Source organism: Ursus maritimus, unplaced genomic scaffold (genome assembly GCF_017311325.1).
Source record: "Ursus maritimus isolate PB19 unplaced genomic scaffold, ASM1731132v1 scaffold_7, whole genome shotgun sequence".
Lineage (NCBI taxonomy): Eukaryota > Metazoa > Chordata > Mammalia > Carnivora > Ursidae > Ursus > Ursus maritimus.
In genome coordinates, this window is record NW_024426885.1 from 9,260,648 (window position 1) to 9,281,896 (window position 21,249).

General features: G+C 48.3%; 1 protein-coding gene across 1 annotated transcript in view; it reads right to left on the reverse strand.

Annotated features, from left to right (window-relative positions):
* The window catches only part of DMBT1 (deleted in malignant brain tumors 1), a 96,118-nt gene that overhangs the window by 24,485 nt on the left and 50,384 nt on the right, over window positions 1-21,249 (reverse strand). Inside the window, exons 10-16 of the mRNA XM_040624307.1 lie at window positions 16,877-16,906; window positions 3,947-4,344; window positions 3,736-3,905; window positions 3,050-3,079; window positions 2,156-2,197; window positions 1,459-1,488; window positions 824-855 (exon numbers count right to left, since the gene is read on the reverse strand). Of these exons, the coding sequence (XP_040480241.1) occupies window positions 824-855; window positions 1,459-1,488; window positions 2,156-2,197; window positions 3,050-3,079; window positions 3,736-3,905; window positions 3,947-4,344; window positions 16,877-16,906 (732 nt within the window). The remainder of the gene's footprint in view (window positions 1-823; window positions 856-1,458; window positions 1,489-2,155; window positions 2,198-3,049; window positions 3,080-3,735; window positions 3,906-3,946; window positions 4,345-16,876; window positions 16,907-21,249) is intronic.

Consider the following 21,249-nt stretch of genomic DNA (forward strand, 5'->3'; position numbering starts at 1 on the left):
AAGGCAAAGAGAGCCTTAGACATCATGGAAACGTCTTTGAAAAGAGATTTTGGCGGGCACGGATCAATTGCACATCTGCTTCCTGGTACCTTACACGCCTCTGTGCTGAAGCCTCAAGATCAGCCAGCTCCCTGGGATGAAGTCCCCGCGGGAGGACACCCTGGACCCTCCACAGCCATCTCAAAGCCTGGCATGTCCTCGCCTTTAGAAAACATTGCCACCTCCCTACTCAAGACACACATATGTCTGAGGGGTCTGCCACACTCTGAAGCTTGGCCAGAAAGAGTCAGGGTCATGGTGGCCCACCTGAAAACCAATCAAGTATCCCGGCACCCAGAACACACACAATATTACACTCACGATCCCTCTCTGTCCCTGCCACTTTGGATATACGCTTTGGACCCTGATGAATCTGAGGCTTGGAAGCACTGTGCAAGGGAGAGATCCAGCCTATGCTGATGGCCCTTCAATACGAGGTCAGTGCTCATCAGTGTCCACTCTCCACCCAAATTCTCAGCCCACATTGCATTCCAGCTGAAATTGATGGTACACTTGGTCAGTTGTCTGTACCTATACGCAGCTATCTTTTGGGACACTCTGAAAGGACCAGGTGAAAACTCATGGACCGATGGAAAGGTGGGACTCTCTGAGTCCCAAGGCTAGCTCAGAACAACCTGCTCGAGACCTCTGGGACGGGAGCTGCGGGGAGAAAAAGGTGCCCACAGGTTTGCTCTAAGGAGCAGTGGTTCGTCAGACTGGTGGGAACAGGGATGGAGGGGACAGAAGCAAAGAGACATCTCAACTAGGGTGGCTGAGGACTCACCTGGATAGACTGTGTAGATGAGGACTGAGCAGCTGTGAGAAAGAAACACGAGTCAGACACAAAGAACACGGGTGTCCCAATCCAGAAAGAGTCAGGGTCATGGTGGGCCCACCTGAAACCAATCAAGTATCCCGGCACCCAGAACACACCACAATTATTACACTCCGATCCCTGGGCTCTGTCCCTGCCACTTTGGATATACGCTTTGGACCCTGATGAATCTGAGGCTTGGAAGCACTGTGCAAGGGAGAGGATCCAGCCTATGCTGATGGCCCTTCAATACGAGGTCAGTGCTCATCAGTGTCCACTCTCCAATTCAAATTCTCAGCCCACATTGCATTCCAGCTGAAATTGATGGTACACTTGGTCAGTTGTCTGTACCTACACGCAGCTATCTTTTGGGACACTCTGAAAGGACCAGGTGAAAACTCATGGACCGATGGAAAGGTGGGACTCTCTGAGTCCCAAAGCTAACTCAGAGCAGCCTGCTCGAGACCTCTGGGACGGGAGCTGCGGGGGAGAAAAGGTGCCCACAGGTTTGCTCTAAGGAGCAGTGGCTCGTCCAGACTGGTGGGAACAGGGATGGATGGGACAGAAGCAAAGAGACATTCCAACTAGGGTGGCTGAGGACTCACCTGGATAGACTGTAGATGAGGACTGAGCAGCTGTGAGAAAGAAACACGAGTCAGACACAAAGAACACAGGTGTCCCAACCAGATCAAAGAGTCAAGAAACTCAGCTTATCCCTCCTGAGCTCATGCCCCATGTGCCCTCGGGCAGACAGAGCCAGGGCCCTTCATGTATCTCTAGGTCCTCTGGGAGCCCCACCTGATGTCCCACCGCCATTGCCTGCCTTGCTGGGCCTCAGGGCTGACTTTCCAGGAGGTAGAATACCTCTCCAGGCCCGGAACAGGCCACCGAAGCCACTGGGTTCACTCCTCATGGGAACAGCAAGAATGGTTCTGGGCAGTACCAACACATTGCCCCTGTCTTCCCGGGGCTCTACCCCGTGGCCTGGGAGGCACAACCAGGTCCCAGAAGCACTTGAGAGGCCTCCACTGAGCACCTGGAGGAGGATCTTCACTGAACAACATCAGCCCAGAATCCCACTGGAATCAGGTGGCCACCCCCTAAGATCAGACCTCAGAGCTGGTATTCAAGCCCCCTCTCTCCACCACCCACCTTTCTCACACACACACACACACACACACACACACACACACGGGACAAGCATAAGTAAGGGAACACCCTGAGATTCCTCCTGTCTGTCACCTCCCCAAACTTTATGCTGAAGGAGAAAATGAGCCAGGGAGGATGGATGGGAATAAGTACCTGTTGTCGGTCGTACAGGTGTGGATGTGGTAGGCCAGGTGCCTGGAAGAGGCAACAAAGGCAAAGAGAGCCTTAGACATCATGGAAAACGCTCTTTGAAAAGAGATTTTGGCGGGCATCGTGACAATTGCACATCTGCTTCCTGGCACCTTACACGCCTCTGTGCTACAGAAGCCTCAAGATCAGCCAGCTCCCCTGGGATGAAGTCCCTGCGGGAGGACACCCTGGACCCTCCACAGCCATCTCAAAGCCTGGCATGTCCTTTCGCCTTTAGAAAACATTGCCACCTCCCTACTCAAGACACATATGTCTGAGGGGTCTGCCACACTCTGAAGCTTGGCCAGAAAGAGTCAGGGTCATGGTGGGCCCACCTGAAACCAATCAAGTATCCCGGCACCCAGAACACACCACAATTATTACACTCCGATCCCTGGGCTCTGTCCCTGCCACTTTGGATATACGCTTTGGACCCTGATGAATCTGAGGCTTGGAAGCACTGTGCAAGGGAGAGGATCCAGCCTATGCTGATGGCCCTTCAATACGAGGTCAGTGCTCATCAGTGTCCACTCTCCAATTCAAATTCTCAGCCCACATTGCATTCCAGCTGAAATTGATGGTACACTTGGTCAGTTGTCTGTACCTACACGCAGCTATCTTTTGGGACACTCTGAAAGGACCAGGTGAAAACTCATGGACCGATGGAAAGGTGGGACTCTCTGAGTCCCAAGGCTAGCTCAGAACAACCTGCTCGAGACCTCTGGGACGGGAGCTGCGGGGGAGAAAAGGTGCCCACAGGTTTGCTCTAAGGAGCAGTGGTTCGTCCAGACTGGTGGGAACAGGGATGGACGGGACAGAAGCAAAGAGACATTCCAACTAGGGTGGCTGAGGACTCACCTGGATAGACTGTAGATGAGGACTGAGCAGCTGTGAGAAAGAAACACGAGTCAGACACAAAGAACACGGGTGTCCCAACCAGATCAAAGAGTCAAGAAACTCAGCCTATCCCTCCTGAGCTCATGCTTCCTTGTGCCATCGGGCGGACAGAGTCAAGGCCCATCATGAATCTCTAGGTCCTCTGGGAGCCCCACCTGATGTCCCACCGCCATTGCCTGCCTTGCTGGGCCTCAGGGCTGACTTTCCAGGAGGTAGAATACCTCTCCAGGCCTGGAACAGGCCACCGAAGCCACTGGGTTCACTCCTCATGGGAACAGCAAGAATGGTTCTGGGCAGATAGTTTGCAGAGACACAATTCCACCAGTCCTGGTGCAATGTTCTCTGTCTTTACAAGGTTTCTCGGCCTTTGTGCAGTGGATCAGGATCAGACACCAAAGTCACATCTGGCTCACTAGCTTTCCATGTACCACCGATGTGCCCTTCCCTACACATCAGCCCACGTCCAGCTGCTCTTCAGCACCCTCCCAGATTCACAATGCAGACTGCAATCCTGTTCTCTGAATGACCTCAGGGAGGACCCAGAAGAATAGAAGGCTGAAAGAATGAAGGTGCTTCATTATTCCACCACATTCCCAAAGGATGTGCTCTGAGAACGAAGGCCTGGGAAGACGGTGTGCGCTGAGCACATTATCCCGCTAAGCATCAGGGGCTCGTTGTGTCTGCGCACTGAATGGTGGCCAGTCCTTCCACCCCTTGTGCCACTGGTGCCAAAGCCGTATGGGTCCAGGACGGAGGGGTCCTGCCCCTGCTCGTCCCCCTGTGCGGCCCTTGAGGAGCCTGCCGCCCGCAGGTAAGGCTGGGGGGCACAGCATATCCGGGAGAGGCTCAGGTGGGGACTTTGGAGCCGGGAGTGCATTTGCTCACAGGAACAAGCACCATGAACGGGGGACCTGGGGATTTTGGAGGTTCACCTGAGCAGATGACACCTGCGTCCTCTGAGTGGCCACAGTTGTGGGAGTTCCAGCCATTGTGAGGGCAGCTCCACAGGTAGGACTCATGCCCGGAGCAGCGCACGTTGTCCAGCACAATCGGCCCTGAGCCCTGACCAAACCGGGCATTTCCCGGGGCCGACGTGGCCCAGCCACAGCCCAGTTGCCTGCAGACCACGTTGGCGTCGTTGGTGTCCCAGTCGTCGTCACACACGGTGCCCCAGGAGCCTCCGTACAGGACCTCCACGCGGCCCTGACACCGGTCACCGCCGCTCACCAGCCTCAGGGCCAAACCTGACGGAGTCCCTGAGGGAGAAAGAACAGAAAGTCCCCTCCGGGTGTATCTTAAGGTCATAAGCTTCACACATTTGTAAGACCCAGGGACTTCTTCCTGGCCTAAGTCCCCTGGGCAGGGAATTACCACTGACCATGTCCAGAGGTTAATTTCAGCACAGGTAAAAGAGCAGAGACATCCCAATCCGCTCATGCCTAAGGACACTCCAATATAAAGAAGGAGCCCCATGACCTGGATGGAGGGGAGGTGGTGGACAAGCCTCACCCCCACTGGGCACGCCCAGGATGGAGCTCCAAAGCTCCTGGTGCATGCCAAGACATGGGCCGTGATGGGCGACTTCTGGGCTTCCGTGGCAAAGTCGCTTCTGCCAAAATCCCAGAACATGATGCCCCTGGGCAAGAAAGGTGCAGTACCAGCACACGGCCTTCTTCCTCTCTGGGCTGTGCCCCATCGATGGGAGCCACAAGCAAGGTCCCAGCAGCACTGGAAAGCCCACCAAGGCTTCCACTGAGCCCTTAGGGGAGGATCATTGCCAAACAGACACTTAGGATCCCAATGCAGTCACCTGTCCACCCTCGAAGATCAGACCCAGGATCTGATCTTCAGAGACCTCATGTCTCTCTATCTGCCAGTTCTACACACACACACACACACACACACACACACACACACACACACACAAGGCTAAGAAAGAATTCCCCATGAGACTCGCCACCTCCTTCCAAACCCAAACTTCATCTAGAACCTGAGAACGATCCTAGGAGGGTAGAGTGAAATATTTACCTGTTTCTGCTGGTGAAGTTGCATAGCTGGGGATCCAGGTGGTGTCTGGACAGGGCAAGAAGGGCAGAGACCAGAGTTAGACATCATGGAAAGCAGTCTCTGAAAACTGTTGTTGGCAGGCATCCTGACAGTTGCATGTCTGCATCCTGCCACGTCCCACTGGGTGTTTTGGGCAGGTTTCCTGCTCTGCCAGCTCTTCTGGGACAAAAGCCTTGTGTAGGTCAGCCAGGTACCTGCACGTCTCGAAGCCTGCTATGTTCTTTGGCCTGAGAAAGCTTTTGCCAACTATCTATCCTGCCTCATGCAGATCTGAGGGTTGTCCCATATCCTAAAGTCGGAAAAAAGAGTCAGGGCCATTGAGGGTCAACATGGAGCCAACTAGGTGTCCCAGTACCGAGAGCACCTCCATCCCCTAGTACACCCCCATCCCCTCAAATATTGTCCCAGCCCCATTGGATGCTGCTATGACTCCAAGGAATTGAGGCGGTTGCAAGCACTGAGCAAGGCAGAGGAAGCAGCCTGCCCTGATGGCTCTCGTACAGGAAGTCGGTGGTCATCAGCGACCATTCTCCCCCTCAGCCTGTCAGCCCGGAGTGTAAGACAGCTGAGAGTCATGGCACATGTGGCCAGTTCTCTGACACTGCAGGCAGCCATCTCTCGGGACTGGCTGACACCTCATGGACTGATGGGAAGTTGAGACTCTTGTGAATCCCATGTCTGGGGAAGAACCACGTGCCAGCATCTCAGTGACAGTGGGGACAATTTACCTTTGAACGTGCCCCGAGGTTAATCTTCAGCACAGGTAAAAGAGCAGAGACATCCCAATGAGCGTAAGCCTAAGGTCGCTCCAATGTAACAAAGCGCCCCCGATCTGGGTGGCGGTGAGGAGGTGGACAACCCTCACCCTCACGGGCCACACCCAGGATGGAGCTCCAAAGCTACTGGTGCATGCCAAGACACGGGCCGTGATGGGCCACTTATGGGCTTCCGTGGCAGCATGACACCCTTCTGCCAAAACCCAAGAACATGATGCCCCTCTTCAGGAAAGTTGCAGTACCAGCACACGGCCCTCCTCTGTTCTGGGCTGTGCCCCATCCCTGGGAGCCACAAAAAGGTCCAGTATCACTGCAGAGGCCTCCAGGGCTTACACTGAGCACTTGAGGGAGGATCTTTGCCAAAAGAAGCCAAGGATCCCAATGAAGACACCTCTCCATGCTCTAAGTTCAGAACCAGGATTGGATCTTCAGAGACCTCATCTCTCTGTATCTGCCAGTTCTACACACACAGACACACACACAGACACACACACACACAGACACACACACACACACACACACACACACGCACACAGAGACACAGACACACAAGGGGCAAGGCTAAGGAAAAACACACCATGAGAACCTCCACTTCCTTCCAAACCCAAACTTTCTCTACAACCTGAGTCCAATCCTGGAGGGTGCACTGACATATTTACCTGTTGTTCCTTGTGAAGTTGCATAGCTGGGGATCCAGGTGGTGTCTGCATATGGTAACAAAGACAGAGACCAGAGTTAGACATCATGGAAAGCAGTCTCTGAAAACTGTTTTTTCAGGCATCGTGACAGTTGCACATCTATCCGGCCACCTCCCACCTGGGTGTGCTGGGTAACTCTCTTGCTCTGCTATCTTGTCAAAAACAAAGCTCTTGTGTAAGCCAGCCAGGTCCCCGCACATCTCAAAGCCTGACATGTTCTTTTGTGCCTGAAAAACTTTGCCACCTGTCTTATCTTGACTCATATAGATGTGACAGTTCTCCCATATCCTAAGCTTGGTAAAAAGAGTCAGGGGCATTGACGGTCAACATGGAGCCAACTAGGTGTCCCAGTACCGAGAGCACCTCCATCCCCTAGTACACCCCCATCCCCTCAAATATTGTCCCAGCCCCATTGGATGCAGCTATGACTCCAAAGAATTGAGGCAGTTGCAAGCACTGAGCAAGGCAGAGGAAGCAGCCTGCCCTGATGGCTCTCGTACAGGAAGTCGGTGGTCATCAGCGACCATTCTCCCCCTCAGCCTGTCAGCCCAGAGTGTATGACAGCTGAGAGTCATGGCACATGTGGCCAGTTCTCTGACACTGCAGGCAGACAGCTCTTGGAACAGTGTCCACATACTGGATGAAACCTCATGGACTGATGGGAAGTTGAGACTCTTGTGAATCCCATGTCTGGTCAGAACCCCGAGCCAGCATGTCAGTGACAGTGGGAAATTTAAGGTGCCCAGAGATTCCACAAAAAGCAGTGGTTCGACCACCCTGGGGGGAAGAGGGATGAGATGGCAGAGAGAAAAGCCTGGGTAGGGTGTCCCAGGACTCACCTGGCTGGAACGTGGTCTGAGGCCGAGCAGCTGTGAGAAAGAAACACGAGTCAGACACACAGCACACAGGCGCCCCAACTGGACCAAAGGATGAAGAAACTCAGCCAATACACCTGAGATCATGCTTCCACACGTCCTCGGGTGGACGGAGCCAGGGCCCACCATGATTCTCCCAGTCCTCTGGGAGCCCCACCCTATGTCCTGCCACCATTGCCCCCCTGGCTGTGTCTGAGGGCTGACGTTCATGCTTATGTATTGTTTGTGTAAGTGTGTTCCATGCAAATACATTTGGATATACTTTTATACTAAAGAAATATTCATTGTTTATCTGAAATTCAAACAAAACACAATAATTTTTTTAGTATAATTTTTAAAGTCCTTATATATAATACTTGGGATATACTTTAGATAAGAAATATCCTTGTTTATTAAAACCCACTGACCAAGACCATTTTACTTTGGCAGTCCTTGTTCCATTTTTCTGACATGTGTTTTTAAGTGCTCTTCTTTTCAAGCCTAGAGGAAATATCTGCTCCCTGTCTGGAATCCTCCTGCTTTTCTTCCAAGCACATGAATCCCTCCCTTTGAGATTCTACTCCCCTGCACTGTGCTCTTCCCAGGGAAAGACCGGATTACTGGGTTACCAAGTCTGGCTGCTGAGTTGCCTCTGAGCTCCGTGAGGACTGAGCCAAGTTCTCTCTGATGGATCCTTCCCCTCTCCGCCCCCTGACTTTCAGTAGTGCCCCAAGCAGGTCAGAGCTCAGTCCTCAGACTGCTGGAGTGAATTATTTAATGAACGAGGCCCCTAACCCTCCACATACTCCCCAAGGGCTCAGGAGGGACTGTACAGAGAATCTTGCTGGGTTTTAGGTGGTGGACAGGGAAGGTTCTATTCTGATCGGGTCCACCTCGGGGCCTCTAGGCTCTTTTGTCCGCAAGGTTTCACACTGACCAGAAGACAGGCCTCTGGGAGTCTCCATGTTAAAGCCTGTACCTCCAGCCACACCTCTTTCCTAAGATCTCTGCCCACCCCCAGGGTGTTCCCTGGGGGCTGCAGCCACCAGCAGGGCAGCAGAAGCTAGGCTGAAACAGGAGCTGCCTACTCTAAGGCTCTCTCTTGGATATAATCAGTTACTATTCCTCTTCTTTCAGAATTTTCACTGTGTGTTAGGTGCAAACAGTGGAAACCTCACCTCTGTTGGATGCTTCTTTAAGCAGCAACTTTTCTGCCATTTTCATCCTTATTATATTCTGTGTGTGCACATGAGTATGCTTGCTTTGTGCAAGAGTGCAGACCTTATGATTTGGGCCATATAGTTCAAATTGCGTAAATCTTATGGCGCTCGAAAGCAAACCAGAATGGTTAAGAGCAACTGCTTCCGAGTACAAAGCCCGTCCCTTATCTCTACCTCAGTCGGGTTGTTTTGGGTCACCTCCTGTAGCCCTGTTTTCCGCGTGGGTTATTTTGAGGGATTACCTAGGATGATACATGGAAAGCTCTAAATACCATCTGAGAAGTCACGTTTGTCAGGGGCTCAGGACTGATTGTCCTGAGACGGCGCTGCTCAGAAATGAATCCTACCTATGGCCATGGGAAGACACCTGCATGTCATTCGCTCATCGGGGTGGGGTGGGGCTCCAGGAGATAATGTATTACATGGTTCAGGGCAGAGTAGTGGCCAGCGGTGACCCCTGCTCTCCCGAAACTGATTTCTCCATCTAGAAAATGAAAATAATAGTAGTTCTGGCCAACTTATTATTTTTACCTCTCTAAGAGCTTCAGTTTACTTCTCTGTAAGAGAGGGAACCCTACGTTGTGGGTTGGGCTGCCGGTGAGACCGGGAAAGGACAATGTGGGTGAAGCCAAATTTAAGACAGTGAGTGCCAGAAATTGTACAATCATGGTCATCAATCGCAATTCTTATTGTCGATAGCCAACACGCGGGTTGTGTGCTGGCCAACGCCGCCGGCCAGTCTGGCTGCACATTTGATTTACGCTTTCATTGACTTCTCCCAATAGCCTTTCAGGGTCCGTAGTCTCAGTAAATGACCACCTCTGTCACTAAGGAGAAGGAAAGGCATTTTTCACCTCCCACTGCCTTTGTCAAACACAAAAAGTCACTTGACTGTTTTTGGACCGCCTAGCTGCCAATCCATGCTTTTGGTGATTTCAGTTAGTTGGGAACTGGGAAGTCAATCTCAATCTCAACTCTCACCATTCATATAAACCAGTATGGCTAAATTTTCACAAAGAAATAAGGAAAGTAATGGGTCCTCATTTAAACAAATTAGGTGCATAAGCCTACTTGTTTTTCTTACAAAGTGCTGAAATGTCAATTTTTCTCTTGTAATGAATAAAGACATATCTGCAAGCAGGAAATACAGAAATGTAAATGCACCAATTATTTAAGAGCATTTTCATTGAATGTATTCTAAGATATAAAAGCCATACTTCATTTTTTATTTTTTTAAGTTTTTAGAGCAAAGTTTATTTAGGTTTATAGAAAATGAGCAGAAAAATACAGAGCGCTCATATACTACCCCAGGGTTCCCAATTCCCACCTGTTTCCTTCAAGTTATTTTTTTCGATTTACATTTTTTATTATATTATGTTGGGTCACCATACAGTACATCCCTGGTTTGATGTAAAGTTCACATTCACTCGCTATAAGAACACCTGAGTGCAATCTCAAGTAATGTAAGCCTTCCTTAATACCCACTACCAGCCTCACCATATGTTTCGATCAGTTTAGTAATTTGTTTCCACGCACTTTATTACGTTGTACCTTTATCAATTTGCTAAAAGTTTCACAAAGACAGCGCTTACTGATCTGTTGATGCTGATCCTGCAAATGCCAGGTATCTCTACTTCAAAGTCAACCAGAAAAAAGCAATGGTTCAAATGTAGTTTTGTTGTCTGCATCCTCGCGGATGAAACACACACGTGTTCGATTTTTCTTTTTATTCCTTTATAGCTACCCAACGTCCTACCAACAAAGTGCGGTGAGTACTTCTTTAAACAATATCCTGACTTGATTTAAAATTTATTTATTATCCTATAAGGAAGATTTATATTTTAAGCATAAACACTGCCTTTAGTGAATGGCAGGCGAAGTCTGCACGAAAGCATGATTTGTGTCCTTTATAGAAATACAAAGGCAGTAAAACTTCTTTCTCGTGCTATAGAATAAATGACCTTGTAGTTATATCGTTATGTTCTTCTTCAGTTGTAGTTTCGCTCTTGCCTCAAACTTCCATGCACATCAGAATCAAATGAGGGTATTTTTGAATGTGCAGGTCCTGGATTTACCTCTCATTCGGAGAGCCTGATGTAGAGGTGTGGGTTGAGGGTCAGAATCTGAATTTTTATATAAATAAAAGTGGATATGGTCTGTAGACCTCACTTTGAGCAACCATGCTGCATAGTCTAGTACTGAATCAAGTTTTTTGGGCTTATAATGTACTTAGGAAGCACAACTTTGCTAAGAATTTCCAAAGAAAGACAGAGATATGTCTATATATTTGAAGTGCTATCTATTTTTACTTATTTTTCTAATGTCTATGTTTTCTTAATGTCAAGTGAATTTAGGTTTGTAACATTTTCCCAAATGGTTCATGGCTACGCAAAGTTCACTTGTAGATGTGGGCTTTTCCATGAGTGCATTGCCGAGCACTGAACTTTCCCACACCTTGCAAAAATGGCCTCAATGTCCTTTATACTCCTTCCTCCTCCTCCAATCTGACAAGAACCAGCCCCTATTATACCTTTCTAGTGGTAGATTTCCATGTGGCTCTCTGTATTGTTTCAGGGGAATGTGTTCCTGCTTTCTAGGGACTTATGGCCTGGATGGAAGAAGTGATAGGCAGTAACTCCAATCACTACATAGTCACAATTACAGCTGGTAAAGTGCCGGAGCAAGAGGCATGGCAAGAGAGATGTGACCAAGATATGGGAGAGAGCAGCCCCAAGAAAGTCATAGGTGAGCTGAGGTTTTGCTGGTGCAGTGAATTAGCCGACAGAGCAAAAGGAAGAGTGTTCTCTGCTCTTCACCGGCACCAAGGTCGGAATGGGAGGAACAGATACATCTGACTGCGCACAGAAGGCCCAGCTCCAGCCTTCAGATACTCCTCTCCGCTGCCAGCCGTATGCAAATATTCACCAAACAAAGCCCGATGGAGGCATCTCAGGCATCTTGCATCCTGCCGGACACTTCCCGGCGGTGACTTTGATATAGCTTAGCCCACATAGAATGTCAGTTCATCTGTTGGCAAATGGGTAAAGGAGCCACAGCTGGACCTTAGCTCTTATTTGCCTCTAAATTTTGTCAAATCTTGGATGGAGTTATGAGGTGTAAATCCAGAGACGGTCCATGAGCAAATTCTGGGAAGCTCATCATTTGGTTACATCTTGAACAACACATTAAATGAATGAACAAATTTAGCTGATCTCTGCTTTTTAGGCATCCTGTCCCTCCATACCAACCCTTAGGGATTGGCCATTTGCTTGACAACAGAGACTCAGCAGAGGGGAGTTCATTCAGGCCTCCCATCCACACCATCTTTAATCACTGATATAAATAGACTATATGGCAGAGAAGGATGGTACCTACATATTTGTAAATAATCTGGGTGTTGTGACAGATGTGGAAGATAAAACTTCCTTGAAAATAAAAACTACAGTAATCAAAAAGTATTTCCCATCTCCAGAGTCAATTCACTACATGCACAAAACAATGTTGAACTCAGTCAAGGCTACTTTGGTGACTCACAGAAAACCCTATTTTGGTGGTTTATGGGAAGTAAGTTAGCATGGACCGCTTTCCTTTCAAAACCACGAAGGAGAGGGTTGGTGGCAGCAGTGACTATGACAGAAGGCGGAGCAGGATAGAAGCCGAAAGCACGACAGCAAGAGGCGGAGTCTGCATGTCCTTGACCGACTTGTTCAATATCTGTGCCCTCGTGTTCGTCTTCATAAGTGGGGATGATCTGCCAAAAGATGAACTGAGAGCAGTGCACATAAAATAGTTACACTTGGTACGTCATCAGCCACAGTAAATGTAATAATTTTTTAGTAAATGCTCAAGAATATCCAGGGCACTTTCCAAGTGCCATATTAGAGCCAACACACAATCTCCTTAGGTTTTTCTTTCAGTCAACTGGAGGCCTACCCAGTAGATATGGCTGGTTTGATGATGTCTTGTTTCATTTTTATACCAAGCTCTTCAAGTAGTTTTCTCCCATTTTAAAGCAATAATGTATACAATGTGCAAATGTATACACAATAAGTTCTCTCAGAGGTTTGGGGCAATGGCTGAGTTCAGAGGAGGGGACCAGCTCCTTGAAAGGGACCAGTCTTTGGGGAAATATCTTGAGACCTTTGTGACTTTTCCTCGGTTGAACGATTCTGGAGGCCCCCCAATAACTGTCTTGAGACATCAAGAGATGAGACAGAGAACAGCTCTATTTCCCATTTCCTTGAACACAAACAAGTGGAAGCTATTCTTTTCATGGTGATTTACCATCATTCCCTGTGTAATATAGCTGACATCATCTACAACTATGTGGTTGATGGAATTTTGAAAGCAAGTTTATCCCCAATAAATTTAGGCAAAAGAGTCTTGCTCTAACTGTGTGAACACACACAAACCACATTACATTTAAATCTCTCAGCGGCCTCTGCTGGGTTTTATGCCTGAGTATTGTTGGGACCTTGGAGCTTAGAGCTGTTAGATGTAGACTCTGACATTGACCGGCTTTGTGACTAAGAAGATACCTGGAAACCAGACAATGGGAATTACTGTGTGTGTCATTTTCAAAGCAAATGTCCTGAAGTTTTGAATGAAGGACTCCCTTTCCAGGCATTGTCTCTCAGCATGTTCTTGGAGTGTGGGAGCAGGAGTTGTATTTATGGATGTCAGAAATGAGGATGTTCAGGCAGATATTTCAAGGTTTGTGACCTGTGTTGAAAAAAAGAATGTTCTAGCTGCCTGTTTCTATTTCAAGTTGCTTCTTCATCCTCAGGCATGCAAGTCACCTGCCCTCTTATCTGGGCCATCACCAACATGAAGCAGGGCAGCTGGAGGAAGTCCATTGTATCTCACATTCAAGGTGTTGAGACAAATGGGGTAGCTCTCTGCGCATCAAGTCCCCTCACTGGCCAGTTGGTTTTGCTAGAGAGAACTACTCCCTGAACCCTGACTGCTGCTCCTGGCAGGACTCAACATTTACAAGTAACTAAATAAGTTATCGGGAATGTCTTAACTTTCCTTACACCAGGAAGTAAGAAAAAAAAGGATCATGAAAGCAACAGCATTGGAATTTTTTGAATAAGAATTTAAACATAGCACATCTCCTTTATCAAGTAGATTTTGGTATATAAGCGCACTAGAAAAAATATATACTTATCAGGCAGTCTTAGCAAAGGAGATGTCCGGTGCTCTGTTGTAAAATGTCATCAATGAAATCTTTCTCCATTGAAGCAGTGTGAGAGCACTATATTTTACTTGTTATTTTTAGAGAGGGGGAAGAGGAAAAGAGAGAGAGGGATGGGCAGAGTAGGTAGTGGAAAAGAGAACTATGGCTCCATGCCCCGCTTGAGCCTGATGTGGCCTCAAACTCACAACCCCTGAGATCATGACCTGAGCTGAAATCAAGAGTCAAAAGCTTAAATCAACTAAAGGCTTCACCCAGGCACCTCGAGAGCACCATGGACTTATTCTTGCACACACCATTATTCCTGACTCCCTTGATTTTGAGAATTTATGGGAAATTCATCTGGGATATCATCATTTGAAAGCCCAGAGTCTGGAGAGATTTCAGTTGTACAAGCAGTTCCGCCCATTATTCTTAAACATCCAGGGGCTACTCTCTATCTCCTCACGTCCCTCTTCTGATTCTTCTCTAGTTATTGTGAAACACTTTCAATGTCCTTTTTCTCTTTGCCATTGGTAATAGACAATGAAAAACTTCTGAATTCTTAATCGTATTCAATGAAAGCTAAAAGCATCTTACAAAGATAGTGCCTCCAGTCTTTTAAAAAAATACCGTTAGAAAAGGTAATGCAGTATTGTGGGCACGGGAGAATTGATGAGACCATCTTTACCGCCTCATCTTCTTCTAGATAATGCCACATTCTCTCATTGTCTTGTTATATAACTCTTTTCTTGATAGTTAATAATTAACGCAGTGTCGACGGCACCCAATCTGCCAGAATGATGAAATAGTAAAATGTTCTGGTTTTAGGCAAATGAGATCATGAAGAGCCCGTGATGCGTATTTTTGGATTTATGGTGTTGACAATGAATCCATGGCAAGTGGAATTATGCAAGATAGAATGACTTTATTCTATTTCTTTCTTTTCATGAATGAATATTCTTCAAGTCTTTGGATCACCCTTAAAACCCAGAAGTCATGTAAAATATCAACCTCTACACAAATAGAAGTGAAGCTTGCTGAAAAAAGAAACTCAAGAACTCATGTTGTCTGATGGACCCTTGAAGGTGTCCTAAGGGCTACAACTTGAAGTGGAGTGCTTTAGAGAGCTTGAGCGGCTCACTGGATGATAAAGATCTCAGGGTCCTCTAGGGATGTTGGTTTTGCCTCAAACAGATTAAAAATTTTTCTCAGGGCATGGTCAGAAGGCACAGGGTATCTGACAACAAAAATATGTACTTATTTATAGGGGCCTCTGAGTGCTATTCCCAGTGCGAACTCACTGCAAATTTCAAAACGGGAGGAGATTCAAGTGGCAGTCCAGAGCCCTCGCCTACTTCTGAGCTGTCTCTTCTTTTCTCCAGCCCTTCTTCCTGAGCACAGATTATATCCTGTAACTATAAACGGTAGCGGTAGGGGCAGGCAAAGAGAGATAGTGTACTTTGTCAGACCAAAAATATTCTCAACACCCACGTCCAACCCACTTGTACTACCATTAGAAAATCCAGAACACTTTCAGTAGAACGCTGGAGTACGCGTGACCCGCTAAGAGTGAGCCACAGCGCCCCCCGGCATGATCGTAAGGTGATGCTCAAGCCAATCTGTGGTGGTTCAGATCGCTTACCGTAACAGTGGAACTTCCATTCTCCAAGATGAATTTGTTATGCTCTCTTCCTAGGTCTGGGCAAGCACCCTGACTACAGGCTGCAAGGTAAGACCTTTTTCTTACATAGTGACCACAGATTTCATAAACTCGAAACTAATCACTGAGAAGCCATACCTAGGACTCAGCTCCTGCTGTCATATGATGTTGGGGCTGGATTCTCTTCGTGGAATCCCTCCCGTTTTCCTTGCATGTAATCAGTGTGGGTGGTTTAGCAGGATCATGTCAGGCAGGAACATGGTGCCCGTGCGGTGGCACTCAGGCTCTGTCAGCTCCTCGGTATAGGAGTGAGGCTTCGAAAAAGGTGAGCTCTGAGTTCACTTTTGACAGAATGCTATCTGAGACTTGACCCTGATAGCAGTGTAGTAGTGCACTGGAGGCATTTTGAACAGGGAAGTGGGTTGGAATATATCCACATTTTATAAAGATAAACTTGGGACATTCTTAGAGACAGGATAAATCCCTTGGTTAACATAGGAGTGGCACAGAGTAAGCACTCCATAAATGTGTTTGTCGAATCCATCAATGTGATGATTAGAGAGAGGGACGGGGCAGGGAGATCCACTTCTGGCAGGCTCTCCTTGGAGCAGGCCAGGTTCAAGAGAAGGAAGATCTAACCTGTGCAAAAAATGGCAGTGAGGATAAAGGGAAAGATAAGCTTGTGGATAAGTTGGATATAAGAGGTACAGAAGGGGAGGAATCCAATGTAACAACCAGACTTCAAAGTACAACAGTTCTTTGGATGTGAGTACGAAATCTCTGTTGATTCAAGTGGAAGAAAGAGACTGTGTTGGGTTTGGGATCGTGGGATGGATGTCCCTGGTGAGGCCACTGGAATGCTATGGTCTGAGCTTGGTTGGGGATGTAAGGGCTGGATCAGCACTGGAGAGGTTCATCTTTGGGGCTCTCCTAGAAAGCTGCCACATAGAGTACATGAGTTCTCTCCAGGGAAGACAGTGTGTGAGAAGAGAGCTGCACAAAGCTTTTGGCAGAGCAGTGAAGACACGTAGTGTGTGGGAGAGAGGAGAAAAAAGGTGAAGGAGAGAGTGGGGCAGTGGTCAAAGGAAGGAGGGTGAACAGAGGATGTTGGTGAGTGCTTTCAGGGACGATAGAGAGAGTGAAGGGTGGCTTCAATCGTGTCAATGCAGGTTTGCCTCTGGAGGCTGAGGTGTGACTGAAGTGACCGGTGTCAGGCTCGGTGGGTGTCCTGTACCAAGGCTACTGGGGCACGTGTGTGACGTACAATCAGATATCCAGATGCAGATGTTGTTCCGTCGGCAGCTCGTGGCCTGCAGTGTCGGCGCCGGTGGGGCCCACTTTGGTCAGCTCGGGAACATCCTCTTCTGGGCTTTGTATACTGCTCTAGATGGAGCCCTTACTCCTGGCCGGGCGCCACTCCCACAGTGGGTGGTACAACCACCCATCGTGGCCACAGGGAAGACGCTGAGGTGCTGTGTGCTCGTGGTACAGCTGACCCTCACCTCGCTGTGCCGCTTGGAATAGAGGGCTCCTCGGCTGATCTCTTTACATCACTTTCAGTTTACCTGCTTTACTCTAGGTCATGTCTTATTTGACGGTAGAGGCGTGGTCCTCTTCCAGATAAATGAGGCTGTGGAGAGAAGGCAAGTAGCTTGCCTGGAGTCCCAAAAGCAAGTTGAAGTGGTGGAGGGTTCACCCAGCCTCCTCCAGAGTTCGCCAATGCAGTCAGCCCGTGATTGTTCTGGATGATCCTCACCCTGGGGTGAAAAAAATACTCCCTCTCATGGCATTTTCTCCTCCTTTACAGTCAGATAGAAGGATCAGAGACTTCCGGTCCTTAAAACTTAAATCTTGTTACTAAAATCAAACAGAGAAATAATCAGTATACTCTTCTTTATTATTAAAAATGACTAGCCAAAGACATTCACAATTCATATGGAATAGAGAAATTCTCCCTGACTCATCCTTTAAGCAAAACCCAACGCTGAGTTTCTCCTTTGTTCACAGAGGGCTTGCAGTTCAAGTACCAAGAGGTCTTGAATCCACAAAGAAGCTCTGAGGATAGCATCTGGCTGTGTCTCCCCAGAAGGGGTTTCTGATAAATTGTCCATCTTTAGAGGACTCTGGCATTTGCTAGGTGAATTGGGTGTGTGCACACGCCACCATGCATGGATAGGATCCCGATAACTATGAATTAGCACATGAGAATGGCTCCCAGAGAGTAGTGGCCCTCCAAGTGAATTCTGCTTGGAAAGTGGGTTTATTTTAGCATTTGGGATTATCTGAAAATCGCCTTTCACTCAGTTGGGGCCAAATCTTCTCAGGATAATCCAGTATAGTAGATGTTTCTGTCATTTGAGGGTGTGGGTGTTATAGAAATAGGGGCAGTTGGTATTTGAAATGGTGATCTTGTAACTCAGATGGGGTGATTTTTTGGTTGGCACAGTAGCAGAGAGGGTGGGAGTTGATGGCAGGAGTTAAAGAACATTCTGGCATTCCGATTGAATATCGGCTGGCAAAAATGACAGAGATGAATTCCCGTCTCATAAGTGGTAAGAAATACAGCTTTTAGCAAAGGGTAGGTTTCTGGGTCTCGTATCCAGCCCTTGTTTCTGAGCTGTGGAGTGAATTAAAGCCGGGGCTCTTCTCCAATGAGGGCCAACATCGACGACCTCTTTTTCTCCACTCCATAGCTTCTTTGTCTTCCACTGAGGCATCCCTGGTACTAACTGAGGCAGAAGGTAACATATTTTTATGTGGGATCCCTATGGGCTCATTACTGCACCCATAAGGTCATCTCTGATCCAGGGAAGAGTAAAAGGTGCTCAGTTCCCAAGTGAGTGGAACCTCTGAATACAAGTCCTCAGGCCTAGCTGCAACCTTCCATGACTATGTCCCCTGAGATTAGAGGGATTGACCTGCTCAGGCACTTCCAAGGAGATCCAAGGTGAGCTTGCGTCCAGTCTCCAGGGGGTTCCTGTTGCTCACATGCAGTGCCTTCACTCCTGTGGTGCTCACCACTGCATGCTGAGTCTGGCCAGGCTACAGGTGCTGGGTCTCGGGCTGCAGGGCCTGGAAAGGCAGGTCCAAACCTGATGGGGCAACATCCTTCCTGCCTTTGCCCTCCCCTTTCCCTCGAGCCCATATCAGGTGCCACCCTGGCCCTTCAACACGAGGAGCCATGGTCCTTTTCAGCTTATGGGCATCAAAGGTCCCATGTTTCCCCAGGGGTAGCCAAGTCCTATGAGAGCTGGGAGGTAGTCGGCCACAGCCTGAGTTTTTGTGGCAACCTGGGCTTTGGGAAGGAAAGTCACTGGCGTAGGTCCCATGGGAAACTTGAATCTATATCAAGAGAAGGATAGCCTCCCTGTGAAGGCCCTGATCAGAAGTCAGCATGGATCAGTTGGGACTCTTAGCCTTTGGTACGCATGTCAGCACTTCTGTTCCTGGAGTGCTTCCTGTCTCCCAAAGCCCGTGGGGTGAGGTCTGACTCCCTTTCTCTTTCCCAGATTACAATAAATAAATGTTACTAGGAGCTGGAGGATTGAGACTTGGCTTTTATTATAATTTGAAGCCATGGCTCTTCCCAGCATCTCTTTATTTGCAGCAGCTCTTAAGAGGGAGTGAATCACCCTCTCTATAACGTTTTCCTTGAGAGCTCCTGTTGTATTAGAATAAGAGTCAGCCTAAATAAGTTCTTTTGGTACAACTAGTCCATCCAGGGCAAACAAGGGCTCAGGTGTTTGGTTATTGATCTATGACACAGACTGCAGCTAGGACTGTCACCGAGATGCTTTGTCGTAGAACCGACTGTGCTGAGGGAAGTCAGCCACTCTCCAGGACCCAAAAACAGACCAAGCGGAGAAGCTCCGCAGGGAATCATGGCAATGACAACGCTTGGCGGGCAGCAGACCAAGAGAGCGCTTCAGGTTTGGCCTCTTCAAGCCCCAGCACCCAGTAGGCTCTTTGCTGTGGGGCTCAAAGTGCCACCCACAGTTTCTTGAAGTAATTTGAAAATCATAAAGTCGTTAACGCCAATCTTACTTAATGGGTAAAGATTGGAAGCATTTTCATTAAAGTGTAAAAGGAAAGTACTCTGGCCTGCAAGTTCCCTGTCATTTCTTGAACAGCAAATTTTAGATATTAGCCAATACAGTTAGGATGCTTATGAGAGTCCACTGGAGCATACATTTGTAGTGTTTACTTTTGCATCTGTTCTGGAGTCGGAGAAGTCAAGCATGTGGGGATGGCCAAATCATGTCAGTAGGTTGGTAAGAGGATATTTCCCCAAATAGTCTGTAGAATGAAAGAATTTGAGCGAAAACAGGCTTCGTTCCTTTTCCAAAGTTACATAAAGAAGGATAAATCCAGGTCAGAAATGGCATCTCCTTAGCAAGATTCTTTTCGGGGCCTTCAGTCCTTGATTGTCTCAGGGTCTTGCACCTTACATTTCCCCCACAATCTGTCTATGCAGATAGCACTACAGAGAATTCCCAGCTACTGGTACAATAGATGTAACTATCATTTTTATTTGGTTCTCTCTCTCTGTTAGATAATGACAACAACTGTATACATGGGGTTTCACATGAATTGTGAAAAGAATTGTAGAGGATGGTTGAGAGAGTGTTGTATGCACACAGCACAAAGGAAGATCCCATGATCCTGCCAAAAAAACAGTTTTCAAAAGCTTTTCTTCAGCCTTCCATGGTGTTCAACTCTGGTCTCTGCCTTTACGTCTTATCCAGACACCACCTGACCACCGACTATGCAATTTCACCGACAGAACAGGTAAAATGAGCTTCACTTTTTACCTCTCCAGATCTGCTCTCAGTTTTATTAAAGTTTCGTTTGAAGGGACAGGTGAGTCTCAGGGTGCATCCTTCCTTAGCCTTGTCCGTGTGTGTGTGTGTGTGTGTATGTGTATGTGTGTGTGTGTGTGTGTGTGTAGAGTAGGGGCATAGAGAGAGATAGTATCTCTGAAGATCAGATCCTGGTCTGATCTTATGGGTGGTCAGCTGACTGCATTGGGATCCTTGGGCTTCTTCGGCAAAGGTCCTCACCCAGGTGCTCAGTGTAGGCCCTGAGGCTTGCAGTGCTCAAGCTTGGACCCTTGCTGCTTGGCGGCTCCCAGGGCTATGGGGAACAGCCCAGAGAAGAGGAGGGCCAGCGTGCTGCACTGCAGCTTTCCCGACCAGGTACATGGTGTCCTAGAGATTTTGGCAGAACCAAGTCAGCTTTTGCCATGGAGCCCAGAAGCTGCCCATCAGGGAAGTCGGGCATGCACCAGGAGCTGGAGCTCCATCCCCTGGTGTGTCCAGTGTGGTGAGTTTGTCCACCACCTCCTCCATCCAGGTCATCATGGGCCTCTTCTCTATATTGGAGCGTCCTAGCATGAGAGGATTTATGTCTCTGCTCTTTTTAACTGGTGCTGAAATTAACCTCTGGACATGGCTCAGGTGATTCCCCTCGCCCAGGGGACTTAGGCCAGGAAGAAGTGTCCCTGGGTCTTGCCACATGTGTGAGCTAGGACTTGGGGGAGGCACCGGAGGGATCTCTTCGGTTCTTTCAGGGAATTCGGGCCTTGTGGTTTGGCCCTGAGGCTTGGTGTGAGCGGCGTGACCGGTGTCAGGGGCCGCGTGGTGTCCTGACGGAGGCTCCTGGGGCACTCCGTGGTGTGACGACGACTGGGACACCAACGAAGTGCCAA